At 41.4% G+C, this 16,397-nt stretch overlaps 1 protein-coding gene across 1 annotated transcript in view; it reads right to left on the reverse strand.

The window, feature by feature from the left end:
• Positions 1–16,397, reverse strand: part of HHLA1 (HERV-H LTR-associating 1) — a 41,090-nt gene that overhangs the window by 20,925 nt on the left and 3,768 nt on the right. Inside the window, exons 3-9 of the mRNA XM_008074205.1 lie at positions 14,335–14,391; positions 13,467–13,547; positions 10,238–10,321; positions 10,053–10,136; positions 1,977–2,060; positions 365–421; positions 167–253 (exon numbers count right to left, since the gene is read on the reverse strand). Coding sequence (XP_008072396.1) covers positions 167–253; positions 365–421; positions 1,977–2,060; positions 10,053–10,136; positions 10,238–10,321; positions 13,467–13,547; positions 14,335–14,391 — 534 coding nt within the window. The remainder of the gene's footprint in view (positions 1–166; positions 254–364; positions 422–1,976; positions 2,061–10,052; positions 10,137–10,237; positions 10,322–13,466; positions 13,548–14,334; positions 14,392–16,397) is intronic.

Consider the following 16,397-nt stretch of genomic DNA (forward strand, 5'->3'; position numbering starts at 1 on the left):
TTGGTCTCAAACCCGCGAACTCAGGCAATCCAATTGTCTCGGCCTCCCAAAGTGCTGGGATTATAGGCTGAGCCACTGAACCCGGCTAACCCTTTGATTTTTAGTGTGAGAGATGGGACCCTGATCTGGAGACTGTATGATAAGAGTTCAGGAAGGTTGCACTCACCCGGAGCACCAGAAATGCTGCTGGTAAATGTATAATTGATAACAGGGGATTTATCTGCCATCTCCCAGAAGTCAGAAAGATTTCTTCCTGCAAAAAATCACACCACACCAACAGGATCAAATCTTGGGTTCGACCTACTCAATAGTTGTGTTTAATTCTCAACCCAGAGAGCTTGCCAAAAAATGACTGGTGGTTCACCTGACTTTCCCGTCATCATACAGATGAAGATGCAGTCGGATTCATTGCTTTGACTCACTGTAAGACAAACCAGCACACAATAAGACTTAGCCGTGGGTCTGCAGCTGAACACATTTGGTTGAAATGAAGATTAAGCTGGAAATACCTGGTTTAGGGTGATATATGAAAACAAAGCTAACTCCTTACTCTGATTTTTTGATTTCTTGCTTTCCTTTGACTAGGCGGGGGATAGGGCAAGGGCCAAGGGGTCAGTTTCCAGGGTTGCAACATCAGCTCCGCCATTTACTAGCTATGCAAACATGAGTGAACTGCTTGACCTCGCCAAGACTTAATATACCCTTCTTTAAAACGGTGAACATTTAAATCTCATGATCTCCAAATTCCCCAGATCGCTTTAAGATGATATGTTTTGTGTCAGTTTGGTCCTAACACTCATTTGGTGGCCAAACCTGACTTGAAAACTGTGAGACTATTATGGTTGTTCTCTATCCTACTTAATGTAAAGGGCCAAACATTTTGCAGAATGGCCAGTAATTTGTTTGAGTATAGTAGGCTTCCTTGATTCTACTGGAGGTGCTACCTTTTGCAAGTGTGGACACCTTCTCAGACCTTCCAAAGTCTGAAAACTTCTGAATTCCTAGACATATTGGTCCCAAAGTATATTGCCTAAAGGGCCATGTGTGTAGGTACCATAGAATTCCTAGGAGATCCCTAGGAGGAAATGTGTATGAAGTGCTGAGTATGGTGCCTGGCAGACAGAAGAGCATGGTTAGCAGCTGGAATAATCATTATTGTTAACATTAATGTGTCACCATTATTATATAGCATTGCATAGTGACTAAGAGCATGGGCTAAGAGCTAGATCACCTGGCTTAGAATTCTGTCTCTGCAGAGTGATCGTGGGCAAGTTCCTTAACCTCTCGGTTACATAGTTTATCACCCGTCACGTAGGGAGGAATGTGGTAGCTATCCCATAAGACTGTAGTGAGGATCCAATGAAGGAATACATGGAGAACCCTTAGAAGAGTCCCTGGTGTCTAATGATAGTTATTATTATTTCTCTTTTTCCTTTCCTCCTCTTCTCCACAGTGTACCATGCTATCTTTCTGCTGAGACCCGCTGTTGGATTGATGACTAAATCTGTACTTTACAAAGTGGGGATCACATGAAGCTACCCTATAAATAAGATGTATCTTTCTTAATTGTACCTTAAACATGGCTTGGGGTGCACATATATTTAAATCTGAGCTCTGTCACCAACCTCGAGCAAAATAGCCAACCTCTCTGGTTCTTAGTTTTCTCATTTGTACGATGGAAGTATCGCCATTGGTCAGTTGTTTTCTTGAGTCTGCCTATATTCCTCCAACTTTGAATCTTGGATTTTTCTTCCAATTTTTCTGGACCCCAGGTCTAGTTCTGATTGGAAGATGGATCTTTTAAATACTGGTGTAGAAACTGGATCACATTAGTTATCTAAATAAAACTTACACACAGGTTCTCAGCTGCTGGACTGTGGCAGGAGTTGAGAGTGGGGGGGATTTATTAGGCTTGCTTGTCTTACATGAGGGACACCAAACCTCAAACTTGCCAAGAATTTTCAAGAGGCACATACCTGAGAGGATGGAGGTTGACTTAAAAATCTCTGTCAGGTAGCTGGTAGAATTTCCAATGATATCTACCAGTAGGGCTGTAAAATCTGCAAGACAGATTTAGAAGGTTTAAGTTTCCTATTCAGAGACTTGTAAAGAAAAGGATATTGTCTTTGGAATATTCAGAGTATATCTGACAAGTTTGATTTAGTTTAGTGCATTGAAGAATATCAACAATCATATAGAGAAATACTACTAATTCTAAAAAAGAAAAAGTCGTAATTTCTGGTAGTCCGGAAGCTCTTGGATCCACTGTTATAATCCCCTTTATTTTCCCATCCTCCTCTCCCTCAACTCCACTCTGTCAACATGCAAGCACTACAAAAATCTCATTGTTGAAAAATATTTCATCTGTTTTTTTTTTCCTTGTCATCCCATTTCGTTGTTTTAGAATATCAAGCCCATCTGATAGGAAGCGGTTCCACAGACATGTAGAATAAATTTGCATCATTTTGGATGTTGAAAATGCAATGTCAGATTTAACGGTGGGTTATAAACTATAGATATCAAAAGAGACTAGACCCTTTATAAAATTATCGCCAGAAACTTCTCCTTCTGCCTACTTTGTTGAGAGGGCTTATGGGGAGGGGAATCTGAGATAATTTCACATTTCAGGTTATAGAGTCTTTGTGAACTTTCTCTCTGAGTAGGGTTTGAACAGGGCTACTCCTTGACATGGTGGATGCCATTGACCAGTGATAGTGTCTAACACACTTCTAGTCAAACAGCTGCTACCTCCTTCTCTGTTTATTCATGGTTTCCCAGGATGCAACTAGTTTTTTGCTTTTGAACCAGGGGAATATGCTCTATCTATCCCTAAACAGTGATTTCCTAAAGAAGCTGCTTGGATGATATTTTCATCAAGCCTTGTATAAATGCTTCTTTCATTCATGAACAGGATGATGAACTTGGGCAGGAGCGAGCTGACTAGAAAATACAGAACACAGAGAAGCAGGAAACATGAAGTGATAATTAATGAAATGTGCAGCATGCCAAGACCAACAGAAGGCGGGCACTACTATGTGTGAGCCAGAGCCATGAAGTGTTCTTATTGTATCTGCACAGATATGTGTTTTAATCTTCTGGAGGGGAGCAATGTTAGTACCCCTATACAGATGTAGACACCTGCCTATGCAGAAGGTGGGCAAACATGGACATCCTCATTTCTGTGTCCCATTAGACCAGTCTGTTTTTGGTCACATAGTGGAAGTTGAGAAAAGGTATTATCTCATCACTTATTCCACCCATTTGCTTTCTACTTCTTAAAATTCTCCTTGGATTATTACTTCATTTATCTAATAAATATTCATTGAGTGTTTGCAGACACCCACTAGGCACTGGAGAGTTGTTCAGGACACACAAAAGAAGCTTAGGATAGTGGGTAAGGAAGGCTCAAAAATAGACCAATTATGGAATTTGGAAATCACTATTAATATTGTGTAGAAGCTACAAAGTATGGCTTTGAAGCCAGACACCAAGGATGGAGCCTAGATTCTGCCCAAGGCTCATAGAGATGATGGAAATTGCCCAATTTCCCAGGGTAAGTGGCAGAGCTTGGATTTCAGCTGAGGTCTCTCTTAGGCCAAAGTGTCTACTCTTCCCAGCATTTCTACCACTATTCATTCAAACTCTTGTTCATTTTGTCAACTCTCCCTTTAGACTGTTTTCAAATCTGCTTTTTAGGCTTGAAAGAAAACAATGTTTATCTCAGAGATACTCTTTTTTTTTGAGTTGAAGTCTCACTTCATTGCACAGGCTGGAGCACAGTGGCATGCTCACAGCTACCCCAGTGTTGGCCTGCTGGACTCCAGTGATCCTTCTGCCTCAGCTTTCCAAGTACCTGGAACTACATGCATGCTCTGCCATGCCCAACTAATTTTTTTGGATGTATTGTAGAGACAAGGTCTCACCATGTTTCCCAGGTTGGTCTTGAACCCGTGGGCTCAGGCAATTCTCTCGCCTCGGCCTCCCAAAGTGCTGGGATTACAGACTTGGGCAACCGTGCCTGGACGAGATATTCTTTATGTCAATGAACATTTGAGTTGTCTAATTTATAATGCTCAAAATGAATGATATCTGACTACCTTCATATATAAACAGAAGGTAGGAAAAAAGCCCCTTTTTACTTATCCAGTTGGTAATGATTTAAGATTGTCTCTCAACACTCAGTGTTGACAAGGGTATGGAAAACACTTGTTCAAACATTGTTGATAAGAGTATAAACTTATACAAAATTACTAGAAGAAATTTTTTTGAGTTGGAATCTCACTCTGTCGCCCAGACTGGAGTGCAGTAGCACGCTCCCGGCCACTGCAGCCTTGACCTGCTGGGCTCTGGCGATCCTTCCGCCTCAGCCTTCCAAGTAGCTGGAACTACAGGCACACACTACCACTCCCGACTAATTTTTGATTTATTGTAGAGATGAGGTCTTGCCAAGTTGCCTGGGCGGGTCTTGAACCCGTGGGCTCAGGCAATCCACTCACCTCGGCCTCCCAAAGCTCGGGATTACAGGCTGAGCCACCGAGCCCAGACTACTAGATGAAATTTTAACCATTTGAATCACTATGTTATTTTTTCTCTGTCAGCCAACAATTCTATATTGAGGGCTTTACCCTACAGAGGTAAGTGGGTACATACTCCAAGTGGTTTTACACAGGTGTTCACTGTGACCTTGTTTATAATTGCAAACATATGGAAATTAGCCAAGTTTCCATCAAGAAGTGACACATTGAATAAATCATTGTACATTCTTTCAATGAATACTAAGAATTTATATGAAAGATGAGGCATATTTATATTCGTGGAAATGGAACCGTTTTGAAGACATTGATTAGTTTGATGATGGATTATAGAATTGCATAAAATGGTAGAAACTAGTTACTTTTGTGTGTGACAATCTGAACAAGGGCTGCTTTTGTGGTAATATCCATTCTTTTATCTTTCTTTAATAAGAAAACATAACGTTTTTAATTGGGAACATGGTAGGTTAGCACGATGACTACATTTTCAAGCTTGCTTTGCCGATGTGTGTTGCCATGAGATTAAATTCTGAGTGATCGAATATGGAAGGAAGAAATGTGAAAAGTTTCTGAGCTGTGAGTTTGTTCGGCATGGGCATGCCTTCCAATTCCTTTCTCCCCTTCATCGGAGCTGGAGTGCAGATGTGTTGGCAAGCTACCTTGTACTATGAGAAGTCTCCTTATGGAAAGCAGAAAACCAAGTGAGAAGACGTCTGGGCCCCCACACCACCAAACCACTAAAGCAGCCCTCGTATGTTTGCCCAGATTATTGCACATGAAAGCGACTAGTTTCTGCCTTCTTTAAGCCACCCTATTTTGAAGTCACTTGTTATAGCAGCCCTGTTTGTATTCTAAATAATACAGAGAATGTGTTTCTATATGTGGAGTGGGATGGCTAGATAGATGGATAGATGATCTGGGGTAGGCAGGTAGGTTAGATAAGTTAGCTTGCAGGTGAGACAAATACGTGGGCTACATTGGTAGCATGGAGAGCTTTGGATAACATTCATTAAAATGTTAATGGTGATGACCTATAAATGGTGGGATAGTAGGTATTTCTGGTTTCTTGGTTACCTGTCCATGTTGCATAGCATTTTGACATCACTGTACATTATTTTCAAAAAAATTTAAATCATTTTTATTTAGAAAAAACATGCAAATGTACACTGAAAGGAAGGTTATACGTCAGAGCTGAAAATTTTCTAAAGCAAACAATCCAGATCTGAATCCACAAAGACATCTTTCCCAAAGGCTTTGGACAGTGGCAAGAAGTTGTCCTAAGTGGACAGCCTTTCATATGGTAGTGTTGTGACTTGTCAAATCTTATGAAAATTCTATTGCAAAGTTGGGGAATCAACCTAAATACTCATAACTGACCAGTGGATAAAGAAAATGTTAGCCGGGCTTGGGGATTCAGCCTGTAATCCCGCGCCTTTGGGAGTCTGAGGTGAGCAGATTGCCTGAGCCCGCGGGTTCGAGATCCGCCTGGGCAGTGAGACCTCATCTCTACAATAAATCAAAAAATCAGCTGGGCATGGTAGTGCATGCCTGTAATTCTGGCTACTTAGAAGGCTGAGGCGGAAGGATCGCCGGAGCCCAGCAGGTCGAGCCTGCGGTGGCCGGGAGCGGCCACTGCACTCCAGTCTGGGTGACAGTGAGACTCCAACTCAAAAAAAAAGAAAGAAAAGAAAATGTGATATACACATATACATACACATACATACCATGGAATACTATTCGGCCATAAAAAAGAACAAAATAATATCTTTTGCAGCAACTTGGATAGAATTGAAGACCATTATTCCAAGTGAAGTAACACAGGAACAGAAAAACAAATACTGCATGTTCTCACTTACAAGTGAGAGCTAAGCTATAGGTCTGCAAAGGCGTATCGAATGTTACAATGGACATTAGAGACTCAGAAGAAGAAGGGTGGGAAGAGGAGGGAGGGATGAAAATCTCCTATTAGGTACAATGTGTACTTGTTGAGGTGATGAATACCCTAATATCCAGATTTCTTCACCATTATATGATGCATCTATGTAACCAAAAAAAAATTCGTACCCCCTGAAGTTACTGAAATTAAAAAAAAAAATCTTGTGAAAATTGCTGTGGCCTACCAGAGGGGCCCCATGTTATTTTATCAGTAAATAATAATCCACAGATCAGTTCTCTTCAAATAATTATTTCAAGTGTGTGGAAATATGTTTTAGCTCATGGAACGGGATTGTAAACTTTCTCTGACAGATGTGGCTTTTTAAATTTTTATCTATCACAGAACCAAGGTAGGGACTCACTTAGCACAAAATCCCACCCTCAGTGGAGGTTAATAGAATGGGGAGAAAGATGTGATTATGAATAACCCTTTTCTTTTCCAACATATTTTGTCGACGAGATTCACGGGGTGAATTAAATAAGATAATGAATATTAAGGATTCAGTGTGGGGTCTGGCATATAGTACTCATTAAACATTAGAGGCTTTTTTGCTTTTAATATTTCACAATATATCTTTTAGAAACTCTACTTTGTGGGGAAAATAACCTGAACCAGGAAAAAGCTCTATGCACAAAGATGTTCAATGCAAGATTATTTATAGTAGAAAAAACCGAACTCAACCCAAAAGTCCAATGTCAGCATACTGGCTAAGAATATGCTTCCATTGGTAGGTTGTGAAGCCACTATAATGCTTACAAAGAGTTTCTAAATTGATGGAAATCATTGTTTAATTTGAGGTGAAGTGGCAAAAAGAGAAGACTTTGGTTGCCTTCAGTACTTTCTTCCCTTACAGCCTCATCTTTAACAAGTAACTAGAGGGATCCCTTTGAAACAGGACTCCTACCTATCACCATACACAAAAATTAACTCTAAATGGATCAAAGACCTAAACATAAAACCTCAAACTATAAGAATCTTAGACAATGCAGGAGACACCCTTATGGAAATTGGAACTGGCAATCAATTCCTGATCAAAATCCCAAGTGCCCATGCCATAAGAGATAAGATAGACAAGTGGGACCTCATCAAACTGGCAAGCTTCTGCAAAGCCAAAGAAATCATCAAGAGAGTGGGGAGAGAGTACACAGAATGGGAAAAGGTATTTGCCAACTGTTTATCTGACAAAGGCCTAACATCTAGGATCTACAAGGAACTCAAATGTGCGGAAAGGAAAAAAAAAAAAAAACAACTCCATTAAAAAGCGGACAAAAGACAAGGATAGATATTTCTCAAAAGAAGTTATACAGGCAGCCAATAGACACATGAAAAAGTGCTCAGCCCCACTCATCATCAGAGAAATGCAAATCAAAACCACATTGAGATACCACCTAACACCAGTAAGAATGGCCATCATGAATAAAACAAAAAAACAACAGATTCTGGCTAGGATGTGGAGAAAAAGGAATGCCTCTACACTGCTGATGGAAATACAAACCAGGGCAACCTCTTTGGAAGACAGTGTGGTGATTTCTGAAAGAACTAGGAATTGGTCTTCCATATGACCCAGCAATTCCCCTACTGGGAATATACCCGGAGGAACTCAAATCATTCTACCAAAAAGATACCTGCATACGCATGTTTGCTGCAGCTCTAGTCACAGTAGTAAAAACATGGAACCAACCATGTTGCCCATCGAAGCTGGACTGGTTAAAAAAAATGTGGTACATATACACAATGGAATATTATGCAACCATAAAGAAGGATAAACATGGACTTTGCAGCAACTTGAATGGATTTAAATTCTATTGTTCAGTGATCTATCACAGAAACAAAGAACAGAGCACCACATGTTCTCACTCATAAGCGGACCTTGAACAATTATCATAATACTATAAGAAAGGGATTGGCAGTAGTGGGAAACTGCTAGGGGAAAGGAGGTGGGACTGGCAGTTGAGGGAAGCTGCCAGGGGAGGAAGGGGTACACCTCATCAACAAGGGTATCTGCATAATGAACATTTGTACCCCTAACCCTGAATTGTACTCCACATCTTTAAAATAAAGAAAATATATATGTGTCAGATTGTGTGTCTTCTCTCTGAAGGAAATCACAATGGCTTCCTTCTTATGCGGAGAAAAATCAGAATATTTATAGTGGACTTTAAGCTTCTATATGATCTGCAACACCTTTCCACTTTGCCCTCACCAATCTGAGTTCATTTCCTACAACTCTGCTCTGGCTTGCCTGCCCTAGCCACACCACCTCTTTGGTCCTCACTCTGCTGCCTGGGTCTTTGCCTGAAACCTCATCCCCCAAGAGCTACAGGGATAGATCTCCTCTTCCTGATGTCACTCCTCAACCCTCAGCTTGTTAGAGCTGACTTCTCCGAATACCCCACACACGGCAGTATCCCCGACCCTGACTTTCTTTTCTGTCCTTTTCCCCGCTTCACCGTCCTCACTGTCAGCATGTGCTTTGCATTTTATTTCTTTACTCACTGTTCCCTCCTAAGAAGCTGACTTGTGAGAGCAGGAGGTGTGTCCGCTCTGCTCAGGGTAGTATCTCCCATACCTTGAAGAGTACTGGCTCATAGCATGCAATGAAAAGCTGTTGAATTGATGGATTAGTAGTGAGGAAAATAACCACTTCCATTTTTTTAGAGTCTCTAAATATAAGGAACACGTACCTTTATGTTTTAATTATAAAAGAAACAGGTGAAAACACTCATTTAAAAAATTCAGTTAATACAAGTCTTCCTTAATCAACATTCCTCCACTCCAAAATACACACTCTAGTCTTCTTTTCAGAGGTTTTCACCTATGTGGTGTCCAGATATGTATTTTTATTTTTCTGAGTTGGAGTCTCTCCCAGTTGCCCAGGCTGGAGTGCAGTGGCCACCAACAGCCTCGACCTGCTGTGCTTAGGTGATCCTTCCGCCTCAGCCTTCCAAGTAGTTGGAACTACAGGCCCGCACCACCACATCCAGCTAATTTTTTGATTTATTGTAGAGATGAGGTCTTGCCAAGTTGCCCAGATTGATCTCAAACCAGTGGGCTCAGGCAATCCTCTCACCTTGCCCTCCCAAAGTGCTGGGATTATAGGAGTGAGCCACTGCACCTGGCCCAGATATGTATTTTTAAAAATCAATAACATCGTGTTCTCTATATTATTTTGTAAATTTCTCTTTCTAAATTAAAAATCTCTTGGAAATTTTTCCAAGCACAGGCCAAATTTGGGGACACTCATTTACTTAAGTATTATCTGTAACTATTTTCCAAAGTTTGATTTTGGAGGGGACCATTTAATCATTTTCCTAATGAGGATGCTCAGGTTGTTCCCTCATTTAACCATTAACACATTACTTCTGGAACATTTTCTTTTTGTTCCTTTGTGCACAGACAACGATTTTTCTAGGCTAAAACCAAAAAAGGAGCTATCTGGGATAATGAATGTGCACATATTTAAGTGTAATAGATATCCCCATAGTTTCCTCTCTTATTCTGAGGGAGAAAAAAGATACAAACTTACCTAAAAGGGCACAAGCAAAACTGAAAAAGCCACAAGCCTCATGGTTAGCCACACCCACCTGATAAGTCATTGGTCCGATTGTTTAAGCAGTAGCAGTACCTTGTGGGGAATTTGGCTGGATCCACCGTCTTCAGGTTAGAAACTGTGAAGAGGAAGCATTGACACAGAGATTCTGACACACAGACTGACTCTGCGGCCCATCACCACCGCTACCACCCTTAAGAGAAGTCAGCCAGCACTCACTGTTGTAAATGGCCACAGAAAACTTGTAGAAGGCGAAGGAGCTGTAGGAAGTAACACTTAGCAAGGAGAAGAACCTTTTGCTGTCTGCAAAAAAGACACAGGTGAAGAAACAGACAAATGCCTACTAACCTAACAACAAATCAATAGTGTTGCAAATAAGCAAACAGATGTAAGAAATTGATAATACGACCAATGAACTATACAACTAAATGAAAAGCAACAACAGCAACAACAAAATAATACAAAAGAAAAATAATATACAATATAAAATTAAACTAAAAAACCCAGTAAGTGTGTGTCACTTGGCTGTATTTCCCAATTAAGCCATGGCAACTGGTTATGTATTAGTTTCTTGCAGCTGCTGTAAAAAACTACCACATACTTGGTGGTTTAAAACAACAGAAATTTATTCTTTTACATTTCTAGAAGCTAGGCATTTATTTATTTTTTACAGTTTTAGATGCTAGACTTCTGAAATTCGGCAGGGACACACTCCCCTTAGGGACTTGAAGGGAGACACTGTTCTTTTCAGCCATGGTGGTTTTCTGCATCCCGAACCTGTGATCACATTTCTTTCTGTCCTGTCTTCGCATTGTCATTTCTTTGTCTCTTTCTCATAAGGACCCTTGTGATGGTATTTGGCACAAGTCAGATGATCCTAGATAATCTCCTCATCTCAAATTCCTTAACTTAATCGCATCTTCTATTACATGAGGAGATACTCACTTGTTTGATAGGTAAGGTGACATTTACAGGTTCTGGTATTATAAAGTGAGTATCTTTGGGTGATTATTTTCAGCCTGCTACACAAAAGAAAGGGAATTTTTTTTTGCCAGGAGTATTAATATAATCAGGTTTAGGGACAGATGAGTGAGACTGATACCTACACTTAATCCATGCCTACTCTTGGTTTATATCTGGGAGACTGTGGGGGAAAAAAGGTCTTCCCATACTATGGTCTGAAAATCATCCACCTGTGTCAGCTCACCTGGTGTACTTGTTAGAAAGGCACATTCCACGGAGTGACCCAAGATCTACTAAATTAGATTATATTTTTTGTTTTTGTTTTGAAGATTATGGAGAAAGGGGAGGGGTGGCTTTGCCCGGGCTTCTGAATTTTAATGTTAACTAAGTCCTCAGGTAATTTTTTTTTTTTAGTTGGAGTCTCACTCTGTTGCCCAGGCTGGAGTGCAGTGGCATGCTCACAGCCACCCCATTGTTGACCTGCTGGGCTCTGGCAATCCTTCCGCTTTAGCCTTCCAAGTAGCTGGAACTACAGGCGTGTGCTACCATGCCTGGCTAAGGTGATTTTTATTCATCTAAATTTGTGACCCACTGAGATGGTGGCTGCAATGACAGAACCATTCCACTTCACATCCAAATTAAAGGTGGCACCCCTTCCCCCTTGAATCCCTTCCCTCTGGAGACCCTAATGCCATGAGTTGGATGGGACCCAGGGTCTTATTTTATAAATTCCTATACGCAGGAAGAAGGATGGGGTAGGCACCAAAGTTTGAACCCTCTAGTAATGTTTCCTCAAGTTTTCTGATGATAAGAATCACCAATAGCACTTGGTAAAAATGCACCCTTGAGGTCCCTTTCATGACTCACTAGATCAGAACCTCCAGGCCAGGGATCTTAGGAGCTGTGTACTTAATAAGCACTTCAGGTTTTTCTTATTATGCAACAAGTTTGGAAAACTTTGGGCTGGATTACAGACTTGTATTAAACAGCCCTGAATTCCAATTCTGCATGGCAACGGGCATGCTCCATCTCTGCATCTGTAAATTGGGAGTGTGAGCATAAGCTCATAGGGTTAGTCTAGGATTAACTGAGTCATTGGAAGGGTTATAGCGAAATTTTGCAGAGCCCAGCACAAGGCCTTGTGGAGAAAGGGATAGGATTAACAGGAGTTCAGGGCTGGGGGACTCCATATTTATACAGCCCACCTCTCCAACTAATGCTTCAGTCTTTCCGCAGTTCCTACTACAGGTAGACCCCCGCCATCTCATCATGCACCCTCCAAGGCAGCCGTAGTGATGGCAACTCTCGTGTGAGCAAAGTGGAGGCAGGGCTGTATCTGGAATGGGATCGATAACCCTTCAAATAATGTTGATGAATAAATGACTATGTGAACAAGTATAGAGCCATCAATACAGTTTGTGTACTGCACAATCCTAGGGAATGCCCTACACGTGGACCTTAATGCTGAATTGGGATTCAGAGAAATACAGAGGTCCTGAGAAGTAGGATTCTCCATCCGCCTTACTCTACAAAGCACCTATCGTTACCTATGTACTATGTTTAGTGCTTGCTTTCTATTACCCCTTCACCCTCTGGAATGGAAGCTCCCCTAGGCCCAGGATTTTGTTCACTGCTTTACCCCCTAATATTTAAAATAGCGCCTGGCATGTATGGGTTCTCCCCAAATATCTACTGAGCAAAGTGGAGTATGATTAATGAAATAAGGAATGCACACTAGTGGTTTTACATGTTTTTCTGTTATTCATTAGGCACACACTACATAGAAATCGTTTTTCTAGAAGCTAAAGAGCATAGATAGAAGATCGGACTGGGTGCGGTTGCTCACACCTGTAATCCCAGAACTCTAGGTGGTGGAAGAGAGAGGATTGCCTGAGCCCAGGGATTCGAGACCAGCCTGGGCAACATCTCTACAATAAATCAAAAATTAGCAGGGTGTGGTGGTGCATGTCCGTGGTTCCAGCTGCTTGGAAGGCTGAGGCAGAAGGATCATCTGAGCCCAGCGAGTTGTGACTGCCGTGGCCACGAGCATGCCACTGCATTCCAGTATGGGGCGGCAGTGAGACTCCAACTCGAAAAATAAATTAAATTTTAAAAAAAAAGAAGATTGGACTAATATCGTTAGCTTGCAGTAGAACTTCTTTTGTCTTGAAGAGATAAATCCAAAATCACATTAAATTAATGAATAATTATTGTTAGTTTATGCCAATAGTTTTGATTACAAATGCCTTCACATATACTATATTTGAAATGCAGTTTGCACCCAAAATGCTTATAAACCTTCTTCTTCATTTTGATCTGTTCAATCTTATCATGAGTTAGGTAGGATGATGTGTTCTCCATCCTGAACACAGAGATATTGGGACACAGAGAAGCCATGTGTCCCATCCAGGTCACAAAGAAGTTGCGAAGAGAGGCGGCTACACGACTAAAATGGGCCTGGATTACAATTTTTTAAAATGGTCACCTTTTAAAGCTCTGCTTAGCATCCCATTCACGAGCTCTGTCAGGTTTAGGGCAGACAGATCGATTGATCTTGCAGGCAGCTCTGAAAGAGATTCAAAGATAATGTCACCGGCAGGCCTTTCTCAGCAACTGAAAATGTTCCTCATTTCCAAATTTCAGGCAGATATACTTCCTCTGTGGACATGTGCTGAACACACACTAAGTGCCAGACACAAGGGCTTTGAAGTCAAGAGGGAGGTCCTGTCCTTAGAAGACAACAGTCAACATAATGACAAATGTGAATGCGAGAGGTTGAATGAACTACAGGAAACATTTTGAGTGACTAATTTGTCTGCTTTTGGAGAGAGTAGGTGTTAGTGGATTATGTCTCATCTGTAACAGGAACCCTAAGGACATCACAGACATTCTCCATATCTGAATACAAGTACACTGTGAAAGAGTGGGACTCAAACCCTGGATGAGCACGGACATCACCTGGAAATCAGTACATTTTAAATTCCACAATTCCCCATGCATGGGCTTCATCCTCAGAGATTCAGACTTAATGGGGGCTGGGATATGACCCGGATATCAGTTTGGTGTGCGAGAATAACCAGGTATTTGTAGAGTGTCACAGAGTGGAGAGACATCACTGGATTAAAATCCCCTCTCTCCCGCTATAAGGTTTGGAAATAACTGTTGATAGGTGAAAATAGTTGCTGATACTCCTCTTCATATTTTTACAGACATTGTCTTTTTCAACTTTTACTTAACGTTCAGACAAAGAGAGAGGTGCTGTGATGTCCTCACAGCAAGGGGTATAGAGGTCCAGAGAAGGAGAATTTGCTTAGCAGCCTGGGCCACCCCAGGGGTGAGGGAGAGGAACTTACCTGTGGTGGCCAGAAACTCCACACCTTTCTCCTTCCTCCCTTCTCCAAGACCAGACACTGGGAAGGGAAAATTGTCTGTGAGAGAAATACGAGTTCCCAATCCCAGTCCCACGGAGCTGGAGAAGTCTTAGGCCTCTGCTGCAGCTGCTCTGAGGCTCGGCGAGTGAATCACTGAGGACACTGAGGAAAGGCAAATTCTGGGACTTTTCTGTGTCCTCCTACCTCCAGATTCCAACTTCCTAATCTCCTTGGACTGACTGTGGCCTAGAAATCCACATTTTAATAAATACAGAAGGTGATGATTCTGATGCAAGGGATCTAATCTACCCCTGGGTTGGGATACTGAGGCTTAGAGAGAAGAAGCTTGTTTGCATTCGTTCAACTGAGTGGTGGTAATGAACGACTCAGAATCTACTGCTTAGCACTGCAGAACAGTGGCCCTTCCAAAATACCAGGCCTCCTGACTACTTGGTAAATTTCATGCTATCAACGAATAAAATGCCAAAGGAAAATTTAAAATGTCAAAGACATCCATCCATCCATCCATCCATCCATCCATCCATCCATCCATCCATCCATCCAGTGGAAACTCACTGAAGGCCAAGTAGTATGCTTCATGTTGAATATAAAGAGGCAAATGGAGAAAAAAATTGAGTCTCTAACTCCGTGGAGCTTTCTGACTGTGACTTAGTCATGGAAGAGGAGATTCAGGTGCAAGGACAGGTGAGGAGTGTCAATACAGAAAACAGCAGGACACTGTGGGCACCAGGACAATGACCTGACGTGGGAGATGGAGAAAGGCCTTCTTGTGGAAGTGACATTAAGCAAAGACCAAAATCACTGATTTTGAATTAGATGGTATATACTCATACTGCATTTGTTACTATTATTTTTGCAGTGATCGACTATTTCTTATGTTATATTCAGAGAAAGTGCTTTATGTCCATTTTACAGATGGAGAAACTAAGGCACAGAGAGTCTAAAAAATGTGTCCAACATTATGGAGTAAGTTAGGATTTAGGGCTGCCTAGTTGCCTGTTGCACCAAGGGAAGCCCCATCTTTTTCCTTCTTAATGTCCTTATTCTAGACACTGAAATAAAAGTTTTCATGAGCAAAATCATATCCTGGAAGAAAAGTCTCATATAATTCATAAGATCCCTAGAAATCATCTTGCCCCAGACTCCTTTCAAAGGCTGTATAAACTGAGACCCCTAAAAGTTAAGCAAGGGTCCCAAATCCCACACTGGGCTAATGTCAAAGATAAAACTAGAACACAGGTATCTCAACTTTTTGTCAATGTGATTCTCCCTTGCTCCTTTTATTTTATTTTATTAGTAAGAACACTTAACATGAGAACTACCCTCTTAACAAGTTTTCAGTACAGCATTTCAATACAGTAACATACGGTACCATTAACCGTCATCACTGTGTTGTACAACAGATCTCTAGAACTGACTCATCTTGTATAGCTAAAACATCATATCCATTGAACAACACACTCCCCATTTCCCTCTCCCCTCAGCCCCTGGTGACCACCTTCCTACTCTCTCTGCTTCTGTGAGTCTGACTATTTTCATGTAAGTGTTGTCATGCAGTATTTGTACTTTTGTGACTGGCTTATATCACTTAGCATAATGTCCTCTGGGTTCATGCATCCTCTTCAGGATGGAATAACACTGCGCTGCATATATATACCACCTTTTGTTTACCCATGCATCCCTCGAGGGACATGTAGGTTTTTCCTTCCTGCTTTTCAAGTACCCTGTTGAAGCTGAGGTCAAGTCAACTGTTGCCTGCTTAAGCCACTTTGACCTTTTACCAGTGATCAGACTTTTTGGTTATATATTAGAGTTTCTGGGGTTAGAGTATGTGGGGGCTATGAATCCCCTTCCTCATAAGCTACCAGAGGCAGGTGCTTATGCTACAGCAAAAGGGAATCTGAGACAGCCTTTCCCTTCCTTCCTTCCTTCCTTCCTTCCTTCCTCCCTCCCTCCCTCCCTTTTTTCTTTCTTTCTTTCTTTCTTTCTTTCTCTCTCTCTTTCTTTCTTTCTTTCTTTCTTTC

Source organism: Carlito syrichta, unplaced genomic scaffold, assembly GCF_000164805.1.
Source record: "Carlito syrichta isolate Samal-C Ts95f unplaced genomic scaffold, Tarsius_syrichta-2.0.1 Scaffold316368, whole genome shotgun sequence".
Taxonomy (NCBI): domain Eukaryota; kingdom Metazoa; phylum Chordata; class Mammalia; order Primates; family Tarsiidae; genus Carlito; species Carlito syrichta.